At 48.1% G+C, this 24,807-nt stretch overlaps 1 protein-coding gene across 12 annotated transcripts in view; it reads left to right on the top strand.

The window, feature by feature from the left end:
* NAV2 (neuron navigator 2) overlaps nucleotides 1-24,807 on the top strand; it is a 764,629-nt gene that overhangs the window by 675,195 nt on the left and 64,627 nt on the right. For all 12 annotated transcript variants that reach the window (XR_010841345.1, XM_067038097.1, XM_067038101.1 and 9 more), the window contains 3 exons: nucleotides 13,428-13,566; nucleotides 21,397-21,688; nucleotides 22,434-23,136. Coding sequence is in view for 11 of the 12 variants with exons in the window: in XM_067038097.1 (XP_066894198.1) it covers nucleotides 13,428-13,566; nucleotides 21,397-21,688; nucleotides 22,434-23,136 (1,134 nt within the window). In the remaining variant the exon portion in view is untranslated. The remainder of the gene's footprint in view (nucleotides 1-13,427; nucleotides 13,567-21,396; nucleotides 21,689-22,433; nucleotides 23,137-24,807) is intronic.

The raw sequence follows: 24,807 nt of genomic DNA, 5'->3' as shown, positions 1-24,807 counted from the left end.
AGGCTCTGGGAGAGATGGCATAGATTTAAGTAGGAGTACTTTTCTTGTTTGTTAGGGCTGCTCTAAAGCTGCCCAAAGAGGAGCATTTTTATTTTTAAGCCAGACAGGGGAAGAGAAAACAATGTTCATTGCCACCTACTACTTGCCAATCACCTAACAGACATTGTCTCGTTTAACTTTTCTTGCAAAGCCAGCAATATTATTTTAAATTTTGAGGTGAAGCATTGAGAGCCAGGAGAGGTTAGGGAACGTGCTTAAGGTCACACAGATACTAGGCAAAGCTGGGACTGGCCGCCACTCTGCCCTCCTTGTTGGGCTTGGCAGATGGCTCAGGGTGGTTTTATCTGTAAGTTTAAATGCGGATTCAGCTGGATGAAGGGCAGTTTTTATTGTGGAGGACTCACCAAAGTGCACATGATACTTGCAAGCACGGCCTGCCTGGGCCTCTCAGATTCGGCTTGTTTCTGGAGCGGGGTGGTATTAAAAAGTAACTGCTTTGGCAGCAGGACCTACCTGGGAGTTTGCTAATCTCTTTGAGGCTTTCGGACTCATGGATGAATCTGTGACTGGATTTGTGCTGGTTGGCTTTGTACCTGGTTCAGGGGGGCAGAAGCCCAAGTGAAAGTCAAATCTGGGAAGGTCAGTGGCCTTGGAGTTGGCCTTGGGCTGCTGGAACTGTGCCCGGGAACTCTCCGGCTGCCTCCCAAGAAGCAGGATTTATGGAGTCCCAGAGGGAGAGGTTGTACACCCAGAATGTTAATGCAGACCCAGCCTTGGCACTAGCCAGTTCGCATGTGTGACGGGGGTGGCTAATTAGCTAGGGCTGAGCTGCTCTTGGGTCCCAGAGCTGATAGCTGATTTTGAGTGTCTGTTTCTTTTTTTTCTTTTTTTTTTTTTTTTGCGGTACGCGGGCCTCTCACTGTTGTGGCCTCTCCCTTTGCGGAGCACAGGCTCCGGACGCGCAGGCTCAGCGGCCATGGCTCATGGGCCCAGCCGCTCCGCGGCATGTGGGATCTTCCCAGACCGGGGCACGAACCCGTGTGCTTTGCATCGGCAGGCGGATTCTCAACCACTGCGCCACCAGGGAAGCCCTGAGTGTCTGTTTCTTGACCTGAGTTCCCTTCCCTCCCCATCCCATTTCCCCAGAAGACGTAGCTTAAGGGCAGACCCCTGACCGGCAGCCCTGAGGCAATTGTAGTTCTGTTTTGTGCATTCAGGTTCCCGACTCCTAAAATGTATGGGGAGGTGAGTGTGAGTATGTGTGGGTGGGCAGTGTTAATGGAAATGTTGGGACCCTCACATCCCCCCACCTACTCTAGACCTAGGGCGGCCAGTCAGTGCCCTGTCTGGGATCCCCACCCCAGCTTATCTTTAAGTACTTGGAGATGTTTTTGAAATAAGTTGACTGCATTAAAAGGTGTCCTGGGTTTTTTTTGGAGAACAAGTGAGAGTTCAGGGTTCTTTTTTGACTGTGATCTGCTTAAAAGCTTCTTTGCCTCTGCTCTTAGGTTGAATGAATGTGGTTAAGAAGAGCTTGGGTTTTAGAACCACGCAGATCTAGGTTCAAATCCAACTCCATTTATTAGCTCTGGCATCGTAGGCAGGTCACCATAGCCCCTGTAAGTCTCAGTTTCCACATCTCTAAAAAGGGGCCTTTAATACTTTGTGCCTTACAGTGTAATAGGAGTGTGTGCAATAACATGTAAAGTGCTTTGGCAAAGTGCCTGCAGCCCACTATTAAAACTTTTCAGCTTGTGTAAGTGTTTGCTGTTATTTTCATTAGCTGTTGCTGAATTCTGTTGATGTATAGGGTACTCATGTCTTCTGGTAAACAGAACAACAGGACGAGTTTGTTGAGATCTTTGGCAAAAGCCAGGCGGCTGTGGACCAAGTGTCAGCAGCCTTCTCTGGTGGAGCCTTGGAGGAGAGAGGCCTTTGTGTAGCTGAGGCTGGCAGACACGCTGGTGCCTATTCTAACAATGAGGGTATAGGGCATCTGGACCAGAGCTCTGGGGTTTGTAGCCCAACCAGCCCCTGGAGCCAAAGGAGGAATTTCACGCTTACTCAGGGGACCACCTACTTGTTGAAGGAATGAGTTACCAAAATGGGACAAAGGTGCCCGTGGGGTGAAACTCAACCCCTGGCATTCTGAGTGCTACTAAATCCTCTTGGAGCCTTCTTGATGGGGTTCCTGTTTCCCTCTCTCCACCTCAAATGATTGGCCTTGCACCTGGCACTGTCTGTAGAAGCTGCTTCTCCCCTGGGACACTCCCCGTTTATGGCAGCGAGCTCTTGCACTAGAACTTGATCATCTATTTCAGATTGTGGGCCTGTGTCTCCTGCCTGTGGTCCTTGCAAAGTCCCTGGATCCAGGACTGCAGCTGACAGGAGCTGGTTATCTCCTCTGTGCCTGGAGATCTGATGTGGTCCCACAAAAGGCTTATGAGGAATGGGCGTTAATTAGCACCAGATCACACAGGAGGAAACCTGGAGGTGAAGATGCTCTGACAAAGCAAATGGCAGGGCCAGGGTTCAAACCTAGATCTATTTTGCTTTTCCCTCCGGAGCATATGCTGCCTCCATGTAGAGCCTTGGGGGTTTATGGTACCCTAGCCCACTGCTAGATGAGACTAAATTTACTGGGATTAGTATCTAATTCTGCCCTTTCTTTAATTTGAGCTCAGGTTCTGGGTCATTTTGCAACAGCAAAACCCTGTAGGCTGATCCCAGGGGTGACAGGAAGGGTGGCTTTCTTGCTCATCGCTGTTTTCAAGTAGCTATCTTTTTTTTCATGTGTAAAACTTTAAAGTCCTTTTAATACACATGTAGGTGTTCATGAAAATGTGTCAAATGAATACATAAATGAGGTGGTTGAACGCTCTTGGATCTGTGTGTGAATCCCAGCTTCAACAGTTCCTAGTTGTATGACCTTTGGGCCTTTCTTTCCAAGCGTTAGTTGTCTCATCTCTAGAACGGGTATAGAATTAGTCTCTATCTCATGGTACCCAGGAGAAAATATAAGTAAGCCGTCAATAATAGTTATTATTTTTATCATAGAGTTGGGCGGATTCAATGAAAGAATGCAAGTAATATAATTAGCATGGAGTCTGGCACAGTTTTAAACTTCAATTAAAGTTGGCCCTTATCATTCTCAGATAGGCAGTGAAAGGTAGGTTTCTGCAGGAGTCCTGTTGCATTCTTTGAAGGTTGATTTTCTTAATAGGCTCCGGCTGTGGTCGGAGGAGGTGATGCTCCTGAGAAAATCTCCTGGGGAGGAAATAGTTAACATACCTGGTGGGAAATGGAGATAGCCGAACCTTTTCCCTTCCCCTGGGTTTGCTGCTAAGCCCTGGTTGGGCTTGCTTACTCATCCACACCAAAGGATCTCATTCCGCTGGGCCCTGGGGTTTCACAGGAACAATTGCCTTGAACAATAGCCAGAAAACAAGTTCCACCAGTCTGGGCTTTTGCAAGTAAATACAGCTGTCTGGTGGGGGGCACAGGGCCCTGGAAATGAGCTCTGCTGTGATTCTGGAGCCGAACTGGAAAAGTGAGCAGGTAAGGCCGGGACACAGCCCTGGGTGGCTCTATAGTGCGGGCTTAGTCACCAGCAGAGAGACAGAGACCGGGGCAGGGGCTGTCCAGACTGTTTCTGAGAACGGTGAGGGCCTTCTGGAAGTAGACCCAGTCTTTGGGGTTTGGGGGGAGAGGGGATTAGGATCCATTGCTTTGTGAAGGCTGCTTTTGAGAACCGGAGTTACGGTACTTCATCTCTGCTAACCTGCCGTGGTTTATTAGTGAGCAGAGAACTAATATTTGTCTGCAATCTGATTTTGTCCACAACATCATTTAAGCATGTCTTTCCCTTTGCATGAACAACATTACCTCACAGCGAGTCCATTTGGAAAGTGTGATGACCCTTCAGATCCTCCAGTAACTTCTCAGAGTCTTTTGCTGAAAGCCAGGATCCCTCATGCCTGGGTGTGTAAATCCTAGTGGAAAAATCTGTTTAATCGTCCCTCTAACCTTGGGATTCGGTTTTGCCTTTTTATTTCATGGAAGATGAAGTTGTAAATACAGTGTCTCATTAATTCAGAAGCATTACAGATTCCTGACATATCAAGATACTCCCCCAGAAGAGCTCAATATTAAAAATTTGTCCAAATTAGAGGTGATTTCTCAGGAGGGTCTGGTGAAAGCAGGCTACTCTTCCTTGGTTGTATGGAATGCTAACTCCCTACAGCAGTGGGGAAAACGGGGAGTGTGAGAGGCTGGAGTAATTTATGATTCTTTCACCTGCGTTTTTCATAGCAGATAGCTTGTGTTTGGGCTGTTAAAATCGTGCTTTAAGCCCTCTGAGTGGCATTTGAATTCCTGACACAGTGATGTCAGAATCTCTCGGAAGACTGTGAAACTGGATCTCCTTGTCTTGTGGGCCTTTCCATTTTGTAATGGATTTTCTGGTCACTTTGGAGAGCCTTGGCTCCAGTTAAAATGCTGTGTCTCAGCCAACATGGGGTCTCATTGATATTATTACTTGGTTGCTGTCAGCCAGTCGAGGTTATCTTGCAATTCGGCTGGGGCTAGCAGACAGAGACTTTGAAGCTGACCTACATGTACTCTCTTTCTGATGAGAGGAGTTAGACCCTGGTTGAGTCCTGTCCTGATGAGCTCTGGGCTCTTAGCCTCGGTTCATCCAGTGGAAAATGGGAGGTGGAATAATCCATGTGCCATGCCTACCTAGTACAGCGCCTGGCATTTGGTAAACACCGCCAATGGTGGCTTTAAGTATTAGGTAAGATTGCATGTTATTCCTTTGTGGGTAAACAGTGTGGTCTCATGGAGAACCTCTATTGTGGATTGGGTTGTAATGCCTCTATAGGAGGGTCTCAAACTCAAATTGCAGGGTCAGTTAGGTAGCATATGTGAGTGCAAAGGCTCAGATGGATTGAGTCAAATGGGAAGGCACATGTCTGTCTAAAGAGAGCAGTTACAACTCAGGGCTAAGTAATCATCTCCTGTGTGTAAGATATTGGCACCTACTCCACATATTTAAAAGACTCAGTGTGGGCTTTAAAGATAATCATTTAAGGGGTGAAATCAGCAACGAAGAAGCCCAGAAACTAGGAAGTGCAGCTACTTCTTTGGCAGCTTTTACTGAATGAGAGGAAACTACTAGCTTTTCTCTGAGCTTAAACTCCCAGGATGGCAGTTAGAAAGCACCTTTGGGATGGCTGCATCCACCTCCCTCATGAAAGACTGGGAACTGAGAGTAAGTGACATGTCCAAACTCTAATAGGAAGCAGTTTGGGGGGGGCGGGGGGCTGGGGCCAGGGCCTGACTCTCCTGGCTCCTTGGCTTTGCCGCTTCCAAGCCTCGAAGGAGAGAGCAGCATAGCAAAGAGCATCGGTGGGCCTGGGCTATAGCATGCTGCCGTCTATTGCCTTGTGCTCGCACTTGGCCGGTGGTTTGAGGGGCTATTGAAGGCTGTAGAAGTATCTGAAACCAGTGCAGTTTCCTTTGCTGACCTTCCCATTTTACATTTTCCTTTGTGTCTGAGCTATGTGTTCTTGTCTGTCACATCTACCGGCTTTGCGGTCAAGGGTGGGGACAACTGAGTCATCACTGTACCCCCCAGAACCTCACGTGGTGCCTGGCACATAGAGGGTGCTGGCAGACGGGGTGAGATGAACAAAATGAATTCAAGGCCCCTGGCTCGGGACTCAAAAACATTGAGTTTAGGAGTCTTGAAGTAAAATAGCAAATGTTTGGTGGGATTCTTTCCACCCACCCACTGGCAAAAATAGGTGAAGGTCATCTTCCAATCTGATCACTTGTAACTGTAGTTGTGCCCTGACATGACCACCAGTGGAAGACCTTTCATTGAGGAGAGAAAAAGGGACATGGCTGTGATCTGGAGGGGAAATGATCTTTTTGTGTTGATGGTTCTGAGGAGTCAATGGAAGCATCTTCTTGCCATTTCTCTAGATGTCCCAGCCAAAGAATTCATAGGGCATAAACATCATATGCTGTTTTGAAATTAAAAAAAAAAAAAGAAAAGAAAAGAAAGACGGGAACCAGCCAAGCTGTGGGCCCCACGTCCCTTCTAGTTTCCTACGATAGAACCCGGGGCAGGAGGAGGCCCCCAGAGTTCTTCTGCTTGTTTCCCAAGGCTATTGAACACAGTGCTGTTTCCACTAAGACTTTTGGGGTAGTCTTGGCAGTCTTACACTATAGAGTGAAGGTGAAGTGGAGCGGGAAGAACTGGTTAAGAGAGTAGATGCTGTCTTGTGTTCATTTATTCTTCTGGTCGTTCATATAAAAAGCATTCATTCACTCACAAAATGAAATCTGCTTTAACATTTTTCTAAATGTCTGAGGAACGCTTTTGTACCCAAAAAGAATGTCTTAGAATTAATTAGGTTTTACTATTCAGCTGTTGAAGCTTTAATTTTGAAACCTATGTTTTCTTATAAATCTTATCTGTAAGTCAAGTATTTTTGTATACATTAAGAACATTTCCACTTGTTATTTGATTAGTGCTTTATTAATTCAGATTTGAATTTAATTAGTACTGTTTGCAAACTTGGATAATTACGTTTCCTTAAATATTTTATTTTATTTTATTTATTTTTTTGCTGCACCACGAGGTTTGTGGGATCTTAGTTCCCCAACCAGGGATCGAACCCAGGCCCCCAGCAGTGAGAACGCCAGGTCCTAACTACTGGACCACCAGGGATTTCCCTCCTTAAATATTTCAGGTTGCATTCATAAACTTAACATACCTGGTTTCCTCATGCTCTCCAAATGTTGGATGGGGTAGACTTTTGCAGCCTAACAAGCAAAATCTTTCTAAGCACTTAAACAACCCTTGCAAAACAAATAATTTATGACATTTATAACTTCAGTTTGTCCAAAACACTTCGGTTCTTTTTACAGTCTGAATCCAATTCTTAAATCTTTCATCTTAAAAATCTCAAATCAAAAATCAGTACTCATTTAGGTTCGAATCACAAGACTGTTCTTTTTAGATTCTCTAATATGCTGTATATTTTTTAAAATATTATAAATATATAGAGATTACCCCAGTGATCACAAAGCTTTCACCCTAAACTTAAGTATCAATATTAGGATTTATTTCTTTATCTCTCTTCATCTTTTTGAAACTTTCCCAGGATTTAAAGTCACTTACTCCCAACTGAGGGGAGGAAGTTTATCCTCTCGGTGGGCTCAGAACCATCATGTGGTTTTTCTCAATCAGATGCAAGAGCAGGATGCAGGAATGGTCCAATCATATTCCAGAATGATTGTTCTGGAGCCATGGCTGAGTACACTGTAGTTCTTTCTCCCGTGCATCTGGGTCCCTTGAGCCTGTTACCTGGAATTTTGTTTCACCGCACTGCAAACACAAATCCTCTGGGTTTCTTTCAAGTTTGAGTCATAATCATGTTTTGTAACCTCTTTCAACATTTATCGCCCGACTTGGGTCAGTAGACTTGTACCCCATCCCAGGTTGTACCTAATTTCCTCTGCCACTTGATTGGATTCAACTAATGTTCTTACTGCCTGAATGAATTCTGCATGCTTTCCACATTTTTCCTGTCTGACTCTCAACCACATGTCTGGAGTCGTTTTAGAAACAAATTGCAATTCCCCATTAGTTAGCACAAGTATACCGAGTGACAAAAACCTAAGCAAACTAGGTTTTTTTTTTAATATATATATATTTTTTAATATAAATTTATTTATTTATTTATTTATCCTTGGCTGTGTTGGGTCTTCGTTTCTGCGCGAGGGCTTTCTCTAGTTGCGGCGAGCGGGGGCCACTCTTCATCGCCGTGCGCGGGCCTCTCACTGTCGCGGCCTCTCTTGTTGCGGAGCACAGGCTCCAGACGCGCAGGCTCAGTAGTTGTGGCTCACGGGCCTAGTTGCTCCGCGGCATGTGGGATCTTCCCAGACCAGGGCTCAAACCTGTGTCCCTTGCATTGGCAGGCAGATTCTCAACCACTGCGCCACCAGGGAAGCCCAGCAAACTAGTTTTAAGCAAAAGAAAAGAATTTTATTACTTCTCACTGTTTGGTCTCCCAGAAGTGGCTTCTGGCTTCTGGTCTGACTGGATGCAGGAGCTCATGTGATGTCATTCCTCTTGCCTCTGCTCCCCTGCCTCTGTGCTAACTGCCTTCTAAGGCAGGTAAGGGTGAAGGGGCCAGTGAGTCAGAGGCAGCTCTAGGCTTCCTTTGCTGTGTCATTCTCAGCATCTCCTGTGGGGAGGGGGGGTGCTCTTTTAGGCAAAGTTAAAGAGCTCTTTGTAACTGTGAAAAAGTTCATGGACAAGGTGAATCTCTAAGAGGGGGCTAGCATACCCCACATTCTCTTGTTGGGACCACATTGTTATCACAGAGCATCTTAGGGACCTAGTTTTCCTTAGGATGCTTCTTGGAACTCACTGACCTTGATCTTGGTGGCTCATGACCATTTATAATACCCTGAATTTTAGGGAAAGGACAAGTTGGAGCTAAGTGATTTTATATCTAGATAGATCCTCCAATGTCCCCAAAGATCCAGAAGTGAGGGAGACATGGCTGGTTTTCCGAGTGTGGGGACGGCTCTGGTTTCTGGCACACAGACAGCCCTGGGGGACACCAAGGCCGCTCCTGTTCAGCATGGACTCTTCCCTTGTATTACTTCTCCTTCATCCTCCTCCTTACTTTCCCCTCTCCACTCTTCCGTGGGGTAGATCATTGGTTCGCCCCTTCTGGGCCAGCTCAGTTTCAAGGACTTCCTGTAATCTCATCATAGCCGCATGATGCTCTGGGCACCGACGTGGAAAGAATCATGTGTGTGATAAGTGCCACATGCCCCTCTGCAACAGCATCTCAGTGTTGAAAGGCCACAAAGGAAGAGCGGGTACAATTTCAAAGCAAAAAAATCTGGGGCTTGGATTCATGGGCATCTGTTACTAAGTTCCCTCCTTCTTCCCCTCCAGTCCCACTTGTCTCCTGGCTGTCCTCTTTCTTCTTCGTTGGATTATAGGACATTTTAGATACCTTAAATTGCTAACCCCAGAGAGCAGATGCAATTAAAGACTCATGGGATTTTCTTTTCATCATGAGAGTGGATTAGAGTCCTTTCCCATCTGTTATGTCACCCTTTTCCCAGCAGAGCCTTCCACAGTTGCCAGCCTAGGTGGTGTCATCCATATGTCACCCATAAGGCAACTGAGGCAAGGAAGTTGTGACTTGTCAGAGGCTGAAGTGGGAGGGAGCCGGGCTCAGAATCCACTGCTGGGGCTGCGTTTGCGTCAGAACTTGCCCTACCTGTCTCTCCTGTACGTGAGTTCAGTCAGGAGGTGTTTAATAAACACATACTGTGTGCCTGGAGATGGAGCTGATGTGAGGCTGGCATTGCTGTGGCAGCACCGCTCTGGAGGTGGGCTTCAGGGTCAGGGAGGGTTTCACTGACATCTCTGCCATGCGTCTGCAGAGAGCCTTGGACGGCAGCTCTCACAGCCTCAGTTTCCTCATTAGGAAGCGAGGCCACCTGTGAGGGAGTAGGAGCGTTGCTGAGAATACGTGCAGATACTGGAGAGTTGGCATGTTGGCAAGTGCTCAGCCAACGGCTGTTGTGAAAAATCGGATGATGAGTGCATGTTCTGAAATTAGACAATTCAGCGTCTTAAACCCAATTCCAAAGTGGACTGAACGGCACTGGGCAAAATACTTGTTCTTTTAGCCTTGATCTCTTCATTTGTCAACTGGGGAGGATAATAGGTCCCTTACGGGTGTGATATGAAGAGTGGAGAAATAAGTGATGTATCGGAGGCACCTGGCATGATACCTGACATCTGGGATGCACTTGTTACTATCACTAAGCAGACCCCTGCATATACTTGGAAAGTAGGACAGACCATCATATGGAGAACAACTAGAAAACTACAGGAGTGTATAGAATGAACCCAAATGTGGAAGACTGGGAATTCAGAGGAGGGGAGGGGATTGTGAGGGTGGGCCAGAGTATTTGGAGAAGTCCTTAAAGGAGGATTCAGAACCGGATGGAGCCCAGGCCAAAGCAGTGGAATCACAGGAGGGAAGTCGGCTGAGACCCAGAGCTGCGGGATGCTGCAGTCCCTGTGAATTCATCCCAAGTCCCCTCCTGAGCCCTCACACTTCCTGCCTTTATCCTCCTTACTTGAGAACCACCTTCGCGTGTTTCCCCTGTACGTGTGTGGGACCCTCCAGGTGGGCTTTAGGAAGCCAAATTGGCGGGCTGAAGGGAAAGGTGCTGAAAACAGGTTTCCACTAAGCCTCGTCTTCCTGCCTGATCAGCAGAGCTCAGACAGGCATCCTCCCAGCTGGTGGAACAAACCGAAACTTCCTTTTGATTACTTGGGGGAGTACGGGGAGCTCCTGGCCTTCTAAATCTCAGATATGGCATTTCTTTTTTGTTGTTTGGTTTTTTTGGTTTGTTTTTTCGGGACATAGTTGATGTACAATATTATTTGTTTCAGATGTGCAGCATAGTGATTCACAATTTTTTAAGGTTATGCTCCATTTATAGTTATTATAAAATATTGGCTGTACTCCCTGTACTACACAATATTATCCTTGCAGCTTATATATTTCGTACATAGTAGTTTGTACCTTCTAATCCCCTACCCCATCTTGCCCCTAGCTTCTTCCATCTCCCCACTGGTGACCACTCTTTTGTTCTGTGAGTCTGTTGCTGTTCTGTTATATTCCCTAGTTTGTTGTATTTTTTTTAGATTCTACATGTAGGTGCTATCATAGTATTTCTCTTTTTCTGTCTGACTTATTTTACTAAGCATAATGCCCTCTAAGTCCACCCATGTTGTTGCAAATTGCAAAATTTCATTCTTTTTTATGACTGAGTAATATTCCATTGTATGTACATACCACATCTTTATCCATTCATCTGCTGATGGACACTTAGGTTGCTTCCTTATCTTGACAATTATAAATAATGCCGCTGTGAACGATGGGATGCATGTATCTTTTCGAATTAGTGTTTTTATTTTTTCGGATGTATACCCAGGAGTGGAATTGTTCTGACACTGGCATTTCTGAGGCATGAGGCTGCCTCTGTGCAGGCCTTTCAGTGAGGCACAGCTCACTGTGGAGGGCTGAGTGGTAGAGTAATGTGGTTAAGTCAATGCTTCATCATCACACAGCCCCGAGTGTAGATACTGACCCTGCTCTGGGATATGCTAGCCTCCCGAACCTGGGCTTCCTCCTGGGGAAGTGGGCCATGTCATATGCCCGTGTGCACTGAAAATTGATGTAATAGAGAGCCGGCCGGCATCACAGTAAAGAGGGTGGCTCTGGGACTTCCCTGGTGGCACAGTGGTTAAGAATTCACCTGCCAATGCAGGGGACAGGGGTTTGATCCCTGGTCCCGGAAGATCCCACATGCCGCGGAGCAACTAAGCCCGTGCACCACAACTACAGAGCCTGCACCGTAGAGCCCACGAGCCACAACTACTGAGCCTGTGCTCTAGAGCCCGCGAGCCACAATTACTGAAGCCCACACGCCTAGAGCCTGTGCTCCGCAACAAGAGAAGCCACCGCAATGAGAAGCCCGCACACGGCAGTGAAGAGCAGCCCCCACTCGCCACAACTAGAGAGAGCCCGCGTGCAGCAAGCAACAAAGACCCAATGCAGCCAAAAATAAATAAATAAATTTATTTTTTAAAAAAAGAGGGTGGTAGGGCTTCCCTGGTGGCGCAGTGGTTGAGAATCCGCCTGCCGATGCAGGAGACACGGGTTCATGCCCTGGTCCGGGAAGATCCCACATGCCGCGGAGCAACTAAGCCCGTGAGCCGTGGCCGCTGGGCCTGCGCGTCCGGAGCCTGTGCTCCGCAACGGGAGAGGCCACAACAGTGAGAGGCCCGCATACCGCAAAAAAAAAAAAAAAAAAAAAAAAAAAAGAGGGTGGCTCTGAAGCTGGGGCAGCTGGATCCAGGTCCTGCTCCACCTCTTACAGTCTGACCTTGTGCAAGGCGCCTTACCTTTCTAAGCCTCAGTTTCTCCAGCTGTACAATAGAAAAACAATAACACTTACCTTTTGTCACTCGATCAAGTAGAGCAGTGTTACACTGATGCTGGAAGCTTACTTTATAGCCTCCTCAACTTCGCACTCCCATGTGTTTAAATCAGCAAGTATTTATTGAGTACCTGCTGAGTATCTGCCACTCTGCAACCAGACAAATGAGAAAATGCAACCGGCTTGATGCTGGCCGGCAAGGGGGTGGAGGTGGCACTGCAGACAGAGGGACCAGGGAAGGCCTTTCTGGGGAGGTGACTCTTCAAGTGAGAAGGAAGAAGGGACAGGTGACCAAGAAGAGGTACAATAAATGCAAAGCCTTGAACACAAAAACCCAGAGCCGGTGAGCAATGGAGGGGGGCCCAAGACAGGACTGGATGGGGAGGCTGGATCACAGGGACTTGAGGGCCAGAGTACAGAGTTTGGGTCCCTGAGAAGCCACTGGACGGTTTGAAGCAGTGGAGCAATAGATCTGATTTGTGTTTCACAAAGATCTTTCTGGCTGCTGTGGGGAGAATAGATGGTCTGGGAGCAGACGAGGAGCACGGAGCACAGCCGGCCTGTTGGCAGTCACCTAGGCAGAGCTAAGCGGCTGGAACCGCAGGGCGCAGGGGCGGGGAGGGCCATGCCCACTGGGCGAGGTTCTGCAAGCAGAGGTGGGAGGACCCGGGGGTGGACTGAATGTCTTGGTGTTGGGAAGCAGGAGGCAAGGCAGAAGTAAAAAGAAAAATTATTGCTTGGAGATTTGACTTGAATGGTGGGGGACGATGGTCTCGATGGAGTTGAGGGTTGAGAAATGGACTCTATTTTCGACGCATCCTGGGATATTATTAGAGTTAGCACTGCCAATGGAGTTGCTGGGTTTTGCTGACTTTTGCAGTTTCCTTCCCTTGGCTTTTTTGCTCCAGGAGTGGAGGCCAGGGAATTCACATAGCAGTTCTTTCTCCCGCTCTGAGCCCCAGGGAGGGTGCCGCTGCTGTCTCTTTCTCTGCCCCACTTTCAGCTCCAGCCCCCAAACCCACTGCTCCTCCGCTGGCTCTAGGCCTGGCAGGTAGCCCTTGGCCTTTCTGAAGTTCCCGAGATGAAGCTGAGGGTGGGGTAGGCAGGATGTCGGTGTCTAGCCACGTCTGCTCAGGGAGGTGCCCCCCCTCCAGGGGAAGGTACACATCAGCCACTTCACCCAGCTGCCAGACGAAACGGATGGATGGCACCCTTGAAGATGAGTCACATCAGAGGCAAAGGAGCTCTGTCTGGGGCTTTGTGACACCGGAGCCTTCGGGGATGGTACACACTTGTCTGTGTCATCAGACGCTGCTGAGCTGACGCAGGGTGAGGTCTCGGTGCTCAGGCTGTGTTTGTCTTGGCAGCTGGGATGACAGCAGCTCCGTCAGCAGCGGGATCAGCGACACCATAGACAACCTCAGCACGGATGACATCAACACCAGCTCCTCCATTGGTTCCTATGCCAACACGCCTGCCTCCTCGCGCAAGAGCCTGGATGTCCAGGTAAGGAACAGGGTCCCTCCCAAGGCCCTTGCCACCAGAGAGCCTTGGGCTTGTGGGCCAAGGGGGCTGTTTGGGGTGCACAGAATCTCCAGGTCCATGAGATGAGGCCCGACCTCCTGCTTGATGCCTGTGCTCTTATGTCTTGACTCTGTCCTCTACCTGCAGGGAGTAGGGGGGGGGGTATCCAATATCGGGGTATGCTAAACGGGAGTGGGGAGACTCACCGCTCTCACTGTGGTGGCCTTGGCAAATCCTGTTTCCTTCCCAGACCTCAGTTCCTCAGTTTCATCATCTATTTGGGGGAAAAAAAAAAAAAAAGGATGTTGGACTCAACTGGCTGTTCTTAGTCTGGAGTACATGTGTCCATGGCATTTGTCTAATCCCTCAAGAGTGCTGGGGTGGGAACCAAGTTAAGAAGCCCGGGCTGGAAGACGAGTACGTCCCAACTGATCTGTGGGCCATATCCTCCTGCCAGTGTATTGTATTTGGCCCACGGTATCACTCTTCTTTTAAATGGGGTTGCATGTCAAGTTCTTTAAAGTTCATCACTTCACATGATAGTGAGCTTCTGGTTTCTCTTGAAAAATCAGAAGATATTGCCTTCCTGAGTCTATATTCTCCACAACCAACAGATGTCCAGGTGTCCCCGCCTTTGGACAGGGCACCCATGCCTCTGTGTGCCAACCAGCTGCACCCTTCAAATACCTGCCTGAGGCACTTGAGCTTCCAACCCCTGCTTTAAACTCTCTGATTTAGTGTTTCAGATGCAGTACTTCCAAAGCAGTTTTCTGCAGGTGTGTTTGCTTCCCCTCATAGCATCCCTTAGTGGTCAGAGGGGTTGGTTCTAATAAGCCCATTTTACTAGTGGACAAGCGAGGTGCCATCCTCACCACCAGTCCCCACGCTGGGACAGATCGGCACGAGGACTGCTCAGCCACGGTGGCACTGGCATATATGGACTGGAATCCTTTTCATGATGAGTCCCTCCCACCAGTGGGGCCCGCTGCCTCGGGTGAACCCATGTGAAGGTCTGATGGGGACGGAGTCTCCCAGAGGGACCTTTTGAGGGCAGAGCTGACACAGCCCCTTCTTTCACTCCCTTCCTTTCACATCCGCTTCCTTTCTTCTCTCTTTCTCACTCTGGACAGATAGGAGCTGCTTTGGGAATCTCTTTGCTTTCAAAGGTATCTTTCTCTTTGAGGACAGGGCTAAATGAAGGATGTGTCAGAGTGTGGGATTAATTCTGTACCACAGAGATGTAAACACAGACTGCCTGATGAAATCTCTTAGGTGTTGCCTCTGGGATTGCCTAGGACTTCTTGAGTTTTCATTTTTAGCCTGAATTTCTAATTATCATTGGCAAACAAGGGTGGGTTGTGGCGGTTAAGGGAAAAACAACTACCCAAATGAAGGCAGCCCAGAGATTTGGGGGGTACTGATAATGTGCCATATCTTGATCTGAGGGGTAGTTATATATACGTTAATTTCAGAAAATTTCTTCCAATTATATACTTAAGATTGTACATGCAGTATATGAATGTTATACCTCAAGTTTTAAAAAGTTAATAAGACAAAAAACAAAAAAAACCCTAAGCCACACCACCAACTGATCACTGTTTAATTAGTTATTAGACACAAGTTAGAAACACCCAGCCAGACTGTGTCCCTACCACTTGCCAAATGTTATAATACCTACAGTTTCTGGGACTTCCCTGGCGGTCCAGTGGTTAGGACTCGGTGCTTTCACTGCCGTGGCCCAGGTTCATTCCCTGGTCGGGGAACTAAGATCCTGCATGTGGTGGGGCACAGCCAAAAAAAAAGATATCCACCGTTTTCCTTTCCTTGTGGACACTAATTTTTTTGTTTTCCGAGACTCATTTTAATTTCAAGGTAACAACAACCAAGCTTCTAGACAGTTCTTAGATACGGAGCTGGGGAACTAAGAGAGGAGGAGAGAGAGATCTGTAAATCAGTAGGTTTCTCTCTTGTTTACTTGCAAGGTTAGGAAGAAGCTTGCCCCTAAAATGCTCACTGAGCCAACAAAACACTGTTGGAACAGTCTCCTTGCCTTTGTTCCCTTCCCACAAACCTGGAGTTAGAATCTGTTTTCCACATTGATACAGGGTAAACATCTGGGATTTACAAATGATGCATTTGAATTTGGTTAATGTCAGGCCCCCCCTCCTCCTTGACCAGCTCTTTGCTTTCATCTAGCAAATGTCACATCAGAAAAGCTTCAAGAATATTACACAAGCATGTCTTTTGACCAAGATCAGAAAGATAACGTCAAGGGTTGTAAAGAGGTTACTATTTATTGGGTTGTCTTCTGCTCTACAACTACCTGAGTTTAAAATATTTAAATAAAAATTAGGCAAGTAGGTCTTGGAATAAAATAAATGTATTGTCCCTTTGTTCCTGTCCAGGGAGCATCTCCAAGTATCTGAATCCACATAAAGTGCAGCCTTCTCCCCTCCTCCCCTGTACCACTGTGAGGAAGGCTAAGGGCCATTACTCGTCTCGGAGCAGCGTCAGGCAGCGGGAAGGTGTGCACTGCCGTCCTCCCCAGGGCTCGTTCAGGTTCCCATCACATATGGCTTTCCCTGGACAGAGGCGCAGCGCAGAGCATCCCAGGCGAGGCACGGAAAGGCAGGAAGAAGTAGCCCAGTGTGTCCACTGGGAAAGCAGGTTGAGGACAGGTTGCCTGCCTAAGTTTTCATATTTGAAAAGCCTCTGAAGACCAGCCAAAAGGAAGGACATCTCAGGAACAGGGAAGCTATCGTCTGGAAGCCTAAGGAACAGCCTCGTTCCGCTGCTTGAGAGAGGTGGCAGCCAGTAACAGAGGAGCGATCCTTGGGGGATGGAAGTCCCCTTTGTCTGTGAGTGACTGTCTCCTCAAGGATGTCGAGGAGCACGGGGAGGGTCTTTGATGGGGCACCCGTGCCCAGATACCCAGCGTCAGCCTCTGCTCACTGCTTCTCAGTGTGCTGGGCAAAGCATCTCCCTGCCTGGGGTCTGACAGCCTCTTGACCAACTTTCTCCAGGAGAGCTGCTGAGTCTGGCTGCAGTGTCAGGGAAAAGGTACGGCCTTTGAAGGCAGGGTTGAGCTCCTAGCTCTGTGGCATCCTTGGATAAGCTCAACCTCTCCAAGCCTCTGCCTCCCCGTGATTTTACGGTAACTAGGCTTATCTTGAAGGGTGAGTGTGAGAGCGATATGGACATTCTTTATCTGAACATACTTTCAGATAAATGAGCCTAATCCGTTTTTTCTTTTTTCTTTTTTCTTTTTTTCTGGCTGTGCCACTCTGCTTATGGGATCTTAGTTCCCCCGACCAGGGGTTGAACCCCAGCCCTCGGCAGTTGAAAGCGCTGAGTCCTAACCACTGGACCTCCAGGGAATTCCCTCACAGCCTAATTCTCAATAGTTGCTCAGACAGTTCGTTTCGTTTCTTTCCTTTCCTTTCCATTTCCTTTTCCTTTTTCCCTTTCCTTCCTTCCTTCCGTCCTCTATATTACCTATCCCTCTACTTCTCTCCTCCATTCGTGTCAGGAACCAAAAGTTGACTGTTACTCATGTCCTTTCTTTGTAGTGTCAGAGCATTTCGTCTTACGTTTTGCAGCATTTTGCTTTTAGGACAGTGTGTTGGTGGCAGAAGACTTTCACACGTGAACATCACTTCCCCACGTCCCTTTCATCTATCTCTTCCTGTCCTTGTGACTCGGCATTTTCTCTCAGTCTGTGGAAGGTTCCATGCCAGGTGCCAAGGTACAAAAAAGGCATATGTCAAGATCCCCCTCATTTTCACTGCCTTTGAAATTTTAACAAAATATACAAGGGGAAAAAATGGTAATTCCATGTGAGTTTACTTTTTGCTACTAAAGGAAACAAAATTCTGAACTCTGTGGCAAGGATTCCTGTCCTGTGTGATCTTGAGTAATCCTGGAGCTCTCTGGATGCTCTCTGGGTGATGGTCTGGATGTAAGGATAGGGTTTGGCTGGGTTGTGGGTGGGGCACCCCTTCTGCTACCTGCTGGGCCCTGCTGCTTCTGAGTTGAGGCAAGTTACCTTTCCTCTTCACACCTGTGCTTTCCTTGTCTGTCAGATACAGATAAAAGTGCAAGTTTAGAGGTTTAGATGAGCTAATAATGTGTGCAGAGGCACCCAGTGCCCAGTAAGAAAGGCGGCAGGTGATAATGCTGACGCTGATCCTAATTTCTGTTATTACTGGGTCTCAAACTCGCCCGTGTAGCATCTCAATCTGCAGGGGATGGTGTGGGCTTGAAGAGGGCGGTGTCTCTGGCTTCTTAGAGGCTTGTGGCCTAAGACCACAAAAGACAAGTACCCTGTTCGCCTTAATGCAAGACAGAAATAGATTAAATGCTAAAGTGCCGGAGATTTTCAGAGGGGGGACAGTTGGTGACAAAAGAGCCACTGTTAAAATTGAGTCCCTCCACATTGAGCTCATCACACCCACTGTCAGCTCTCTGAGACACCTGTCTGTCATCACCCCTGTTTCACGCACAAGGTAACAATCTCAAAGAAGCTCAGCCACTTCCTTCAGGGTCACACACAGCACAGGAGGGAGTTGCAGCACCTAGTACTTGACCTCAAGTCTGTCCGACCCCAAGCCCACGCTCTTGCCTCCACCTCCCGCCCCACGGCTGCACCTCGCTCCTCAGCGCCTTGGTTCCATCCTCTGGCTCTCAGAGGACTGGCCACCCCTCTTCAGTCTCTGGGGAACATGGGCCCTCAGGGGAGAACTCTCCCATCTTCCAGGCCCTCTTCCTCCTTGAGTGTGGCTATTTCCCTGCCTTCCCTCTTGGATGCTGAATGAGTAAGTGGGCTTACAGGTAGGGGCAGTAGGAAAACCTACAGAAAGGAGGTACCACTTGAGATGGGAACAGCCGGCCAAGGGGAGGGTGCAGCGCTTTGTACATCCCACGTGGCCGTCCTGCCTGCCCTCCTGTTGTAAGCTCTGGGAGCAGAGAGGCTGGCCGTCCTTCATCTTTTAATCCCTCCTGGTGCCACCACATGATCTGGCACACAGCTCAGCAGGGGTTTGCTAAGGAGATGTGAACTCACAGCCAGTATAATGTCCTGGGGCAGAGGCAGCTGGGAAGCCTACCACCCTGGACCACATTGTGGGGCTGTGATGGTTGGATGATTGTTCTTTCCAGAGGGGGATTCAACTGTGGTCCCAGACCAGGCATGTGTGCATGCTCTCTGCCACTGGGGTGGAATCAGTTCTGGAGGTCCCACCCAGAGGCTAGGCTGGAACTGCTCCAGAATTGGAGCTGGGGAACCACTGGCCAACCAGGATGGAAGGAGAATCTACTGGGTGTAGGTGTTATGTTAGATGCCCCCGGACATGCAGCATCCTCAAGTCCTTGGACTTGTCCTCCAGGAAGGCAGCATAGCATGATGGCCAAAATATGGGCTCTGCACTTAGGCTCCCTGGAATCCTTGCACTGTGTGATCTTGGGCAATTTTCTTTTTCCACTCTGTGCCTCAGTGTTCTCATGTAAAATTGAGACTGTGAACTATAACTTCCTCATAGGTTTCTGGTGAAGAGTAAATTAAATGGTACATGTAAAGCACTTTAGCCCAGTGCCTAGCACATAGTAAATGCTTAGTAAATTTTAATTGTTATTGCTTCTACTATTAGCATCACTATAATTTGATCAGGGAAAATAAGGTATAGGAACATTAAAGGAATAATTAATGCAGTACCCCAGGATGTGTGGTACGTACTAAGTTTTCAGTACCTCTTAGGGTGTAAAAGAATGTGTTAGAATGTACTTGAACATAAGCTCCAGGAGGTTAATGATTTGTATTGATATTTTGTTCTCATTCATTGTAGTATTCCCACTAGCCAAAAGCTAGCTTGGCACACAGCGGTACCGGTAAATATTTGTTGAGTGAATGTTTGCAAAGCCAAGATATTTTCTGCCTCAGGGCCTTTGCACATACTCTTCCCTCTACCTGGCATGCTCTTCCCTAAACTCTTCTCTCGGTAAGTTTCTGCTCATTCTTTAGGACACTTCTTCAAAAAGGCCTTACCAGACCACTGTCCCTTACCCCACCCCCATCATCATCATCTAAATTACATCACTGCCTGTAATTCTCTCTCAGACTCCTTGTCCTTTTCCATTTATTTGTCTTATATTTCCAATCCCTGCCTCTTTCACTGGATCATAAACTTCAGAAGGGATGGGAGCCAATCTCACTCACAGGTCCTCAGACCTATCATAGTGCCCGGCTAATCACGGGCATGGAGGAAATTCTGGTTGAATGAATACACTGGAAGGTTTAGAGGAAGGAACACGGGCTGGTGTCGTTGGGACATGGAGTGAGTACCGTGAGTTTCCACTTACCTGTAAAACTGAGATGAAGACAGTTCTACTTACCTGCTTACCCTCCTTGACCACACAGTGGTCAGGATCAGATGAGGTCGTTTTGTTAAAGTGTGCTGTAGCTCGAGAAGCATGTGTTCACCGACCGATTTGCTCATTTCCTCACCAAGCCTGATTGCGTGCCTGCTGTGGGGACCCCTCTGTCTCTGTCCTTTGCTGCATCTGAACGATGAGCTTCTTGCAGCCCAGGAGCGTTTCTGTCTTCCTCCTCTCTCTATGCCTAGTACCTCGTGGAAATGTTTGCGGAAGGACCAAGCAACTGAAGGCACCCATGAGGTGGCTGAGGGAGAGGCGGGGAGGCTGTGGTGACGATCGAGAGGCGATCGAACTTGGGCTGCTTGTCTGTATGTATCTTTGCTCCCACTCAGCCAGCGTATTCCATGCAGGAAGCCATCGGTACTGATCTCGAGTGACAAGCATCAGGCCAGATTCTTGCCAAGGGGTCATTTTGATTTCCTACCTTGCTGATGCTGCCCATTTCTTGGTAGTTAAGTAGAGCAAGTATGAGACCTGTATCGCAGGGGAGCCGCCCTAAAGTGTTGCTGACCACCCTTCCCCATTCGCTGCACTGCTTCTCCCTGCTGAAATCTGCTCAGACTGGCCCCAACCCCTAGGGAGGCCCCCAAAGCTTTCTGGTTAGCAAGTTATGGCTTTTAACTGCAGCAAATGATTAACCATCACACTTCTGTCCCCTCCTGGGCTCCGTGGCCAGCAGGTCAGGCCTCTTCCAAAGAAAGCTGGCTAATTATATCCCTTGTCTGCACAAAATCCCACAAGAGGAGCAAGCAGCGGCATATGAATGGAGCTGGGTGGGGGGAGCAGGCTCCCTCTGGCTTTTAGCATGGTGTCGTGGGGAGGAAGTGTGGCTTTTGAGGCTTTGCTTCCTCTCAGCCCCTCTCTCTCCCTGATTCGAGGGGAGCTAGCAGCCGCCCTCTCTCGCTCACTCTCGGTGTGTTAGACTGTGGCGCTGTGCTAGATCCAGAGATCTGGCTGCCAGTGGAATGATCGGGAGCTGGCAGAACAAAGGGAAATGGGCTTGGAGGCCGTGAGCTGGATAGAGCTCAGGCTGCCGGAGCTAGAGGAGGCTGGTCGCCAAGTGGCAGAGCTGGTGGCTGAATTTTTGTCACAGCTCCGTCCACTGGTTCTCCTCCATGGGGCTCTGTCCCTCTTTTTCCTCTGGCTCTTTTTCCTCTCCTCCCTCACTCCCTTTTAGGATGCGTTCGTATTCTTTACTTTCCTTGGACCCAACAAATCAGGCGTCCTAACAAGATAACCAGACCACAAAGGCCCAAACATTTTAAAGTAGTCATCTGTTATTTTTCCCTTAACTTGTCCAGTGCGTGGGCAGTTTTGCTCTGGGGTGAGGGGCTCTGTAGCCTGGGGTTTGAGAAAGACTAATTCAGAGGGTGTCCTTCGCAGACCGACGCTGAGAAGCACTCACAGGTGGAGAGGAGTTCCCTGTGGTCCGGCGATGATGTCAAGAAGTCAGACGGAGGGTCAGACAGTGGCATAAAGATGGAGCCGGGCTCGAAGTGGAGGCGGAATCCTTCTGATGTGTCTGACGAGTCCGACAAAAGCACGTCGGGCAAGAAGAACCCCGTCATCTCTCAGACAGGCTCGTGGCGGCGAGGCATGACAGCTCAGGTGGGCATCACCGTGCCGAGGACGAAGCCGGCTGCCCCGGCAGGCACGCTCAAGACCCCAGGAATGGGTGAGTCAGAGGCATGCGTGGACACTTGTCATTTTCAAAACCTGAACCGCAGTCGCTCTAGCGAGGGCTTGATGATATTTTTAAATCCCCATAAAATGCACAGGTATTTCTTCTTAGGGTTTCGACTCCGCTCATAGCCAGCTTTCAGAAAGGTTCACATCCTTACCTTTCTCCAAGTGGAACTATGTAAGCCTGAGAGCCTCTTCAATTCTGAAGATGGTTCAGCTGCCGAGACATGTTGAATTGGTTTAAGCGTGTGCTGCGTCAGAGCTAACGTACCCAGTGAAGGCTATTCAAGAGCACATGGTTAGGAGCTGTTGGTGTGTTGAATTGATGTTGTCCATGATTTAAGGATGTATGTAAACAAGGGCAGTGTTTTTGCAGGAGGGTGGGGTACCTCTTGAAAGTGATAGGGACAGCTTTTCAATGGACAGAGGGAGAATGGTCAATAAAACACAAGATCTCTTTCCCAGACATATCAGCGATTGGCTGGCTTTGCTTTATTCTGGATAAATTTAGACTGCTTCGCGAATGAGGAAAACCACTGACATCTCCTAAAAGGCTCGTGGTGACAGTTGTAGACACGATTATCTTTTTAAAAAGCTCTTTCCTCTGTCTCCCAAGGGGACTGCTTTCCCCCAGGAGAAAGCGAACTCGTTCTTTGGAGGAGGGGAGAATTTTAAACAGACAGCTGGCGGAGCTGACTTCTTGGTTTGCAGGCTAACCTTTCTGATTTCTCTCTTAGGAAAAACAGATGATGCAAAGGTGTCTGAGAAAGGAAGGCTGTCTCCCAAAGCCTCCCAGGTGAAGCGCTCCCCGTCAGATGCTGGCCGCAGCAGTGGCGATGAATCCAAGAAACCCCTCCCCGGCAGCTCCAGGACGCCCACTGCCAACGCCAACAGCTTTGGGTTCAAGAAGCAGAGCGGCTCAGCCGCTGGTCTGGCCATGATCACAGCCAGTGGGGCCACTGTCACCAGCAGGTCAGCCACACTGGGCAAAATCCCCAAGTCGTCCGCACTTGTCGGTCGGTCCACCGGTCGGAAGACAAGCATGGATGGGGCTCCGAATCAGGATGATGGGTATCTGTCTCTCAGCTCCCGGACAAATTTACAGTACCGGAGTCTGCCAAGGCCCAGTAAATCCACCAGCCGGAATGGGGCTGGGAACAGGTCTAGCACCAGCAGCATAGATTCCAACATCAGTAGCAAGTCAGCAGGCCTGCCGGTGCCCAAGCTGAGGGAGCCTTCCAAGACAGCCCTCGGCAGCTCTCTGCCAGGTCTGGTCAACCAGACTGATAAGGAGAAAGGCATCTCATCCGACAACGAGAGCGTGGCTTCCTGTAACTCAGTGAAGGTGAACCCGGCAGCCCAGCCTGTGTCTAGTGCGGCTCAGGCCACTCTCCAGCCAGGGGCCAAGTACCCTGATGTGGCCTCTCCCACGCTCCGCAGGTAAGTGGGTAGATGGCACCGAGCGGAACTGGCATCCGTGGAGTGGCATCCTGGATTAATAACTTCCTGTTTTCTTAGCTGAAGCCACCTCTGGTTTTCTCCACTTCAGTCCTTGGGTAAAGCTGTTTGGTCGGATGCTGCCAGCAATTCTGCAGTCAACTGATTATTTTCCCACGTTGGCATGAAAAACATAAACCTCTGGAATCAGTCACCCTGGGTTTGAATCCCAGGTCCACCTTCATTGGCTACCATGTAACCTCTCTTAATACTTCTGCCTCCATTTCCTCATCTGTAAAATGGGGATGATGATACCTACCTACAGGTTCTTGTGTCCATTAATCTATGTAGCTACACCTGGCCCATAGGAAGTACTCAATAACAGTTAGCTACCTGGGCTTCCCTGGTGGCGCAGTGGTTGAGAGTCCGCCTGCCGATGCAGGGGACCACGGGTTCGTGCCCCGGTCCGGGAAGATCCCACATGCTGCGGAGCGGCTGGGCCCGTGAGCCATGGCCGCTGAGCCTGCGCATCCGGAGGCTGTGCTCCGCAACGGGAGAGGCCGCGGCAGTGAGAGGCCCACGTACCGCGCAAAAAAAAAAAAAAAAAAAGTTAGCTACCATTGAAGATGAGATCCTAATACTCGCTTAGATCTGGATGGGGAGCTCAAGGAAAACAGTTTTGTTTTTAATCTGTGGCTCAGACTCCTCATCATTATGCCAGACAGTGGCATAATGGCCAGATCTTTTCCCCAAATAGTCCAATATCCCCCACATACTTTTTTATACTGCATGCATAATTCCAAATTAGTGCCTGAAATTCTAGCTTCCTTTAAAAAAAAAGAAAGAAAGAAAAAACAACTCAAAGCAGAAGCGTTTTTGAAAAAGAGAATTTGGTTTCCGATTACCTGAAAAAGGCATTTTCTTGCATTTCCACAACGGGTGGAAATTTGTACATTAAAATTGATTATTCGCTTTTTAAAAACAGTTTCCTTTCAGTTTATACAACTTTTGCCTCTCCATAGTATCTCATTGTAATATCCACTGGACCACTTTAAAACTGCAGCTGCATAGAGCAGAGTTCATCCTACCTTTTCAGGAAATTTCTTGTCATAAGAAAGAGTAAAACCAAGGATAGAAAATTTAGCAGTGAAAAAATAAAAATTATGTGCACATGTACATATTTGGGGATGAATGGGAATGTTTGCAAAGCCTTCAGAAGAAGCATTCCACATGAAAGGTATAATGCAGCAGTTCACTGTTCTTTGTCTAGACTTGATTATTAGAATTTCAGTAATGATTATTTTTTCAGGGGAAAGTCCTATTGGGCTGCTCTTTGTTGTTTTAACAGGTTGCCTTGTAAATGAAAATTTTCTCTGCTTCTTGCCTCAAGTATTATATGTAATATTCGCTCTTTGGTATTATAGATTTCCTTTAGTAACTACAAAGGCATTTTACTAGACCCTTAGGCTAGTGTAATAGAATACTTGAAAATGCATGCAACTTCTTAGGCTGTGAATTGAGCACCTTTCAGCCCATTCCTAGCAATTACATTTTTCCTAAATTGTTAAGGTGTTCTGAATTCTCTCGTTGTGCATTAGAATGAAGAAGAGGAATCTTAGGTGAAGTGTGATAGCTGTCTTCCAATGGTTTGAAGGACTAACAGACGAAAGATTG

This window comes from Kogia breviceps, chromosome 7, assembly GCF_026419965.1.
Source record: "Kogia breviceps isolate mKogBre1 chromosome 7, mKogBre1 haplotype 1, whole genome shotgun sequence".
NCBI classification, from domain to species: Eukaryota; Metazoa; Chordata; class Mammalia; order Artiodactyla; family Physeteridae; genus Kogia; species Kogia breviceps.
The sequence above is the reverse complement of the archived record's forward strand: the minus strand, read 5'-3'. Positions and strand labels throughout refer to the sequence as shown.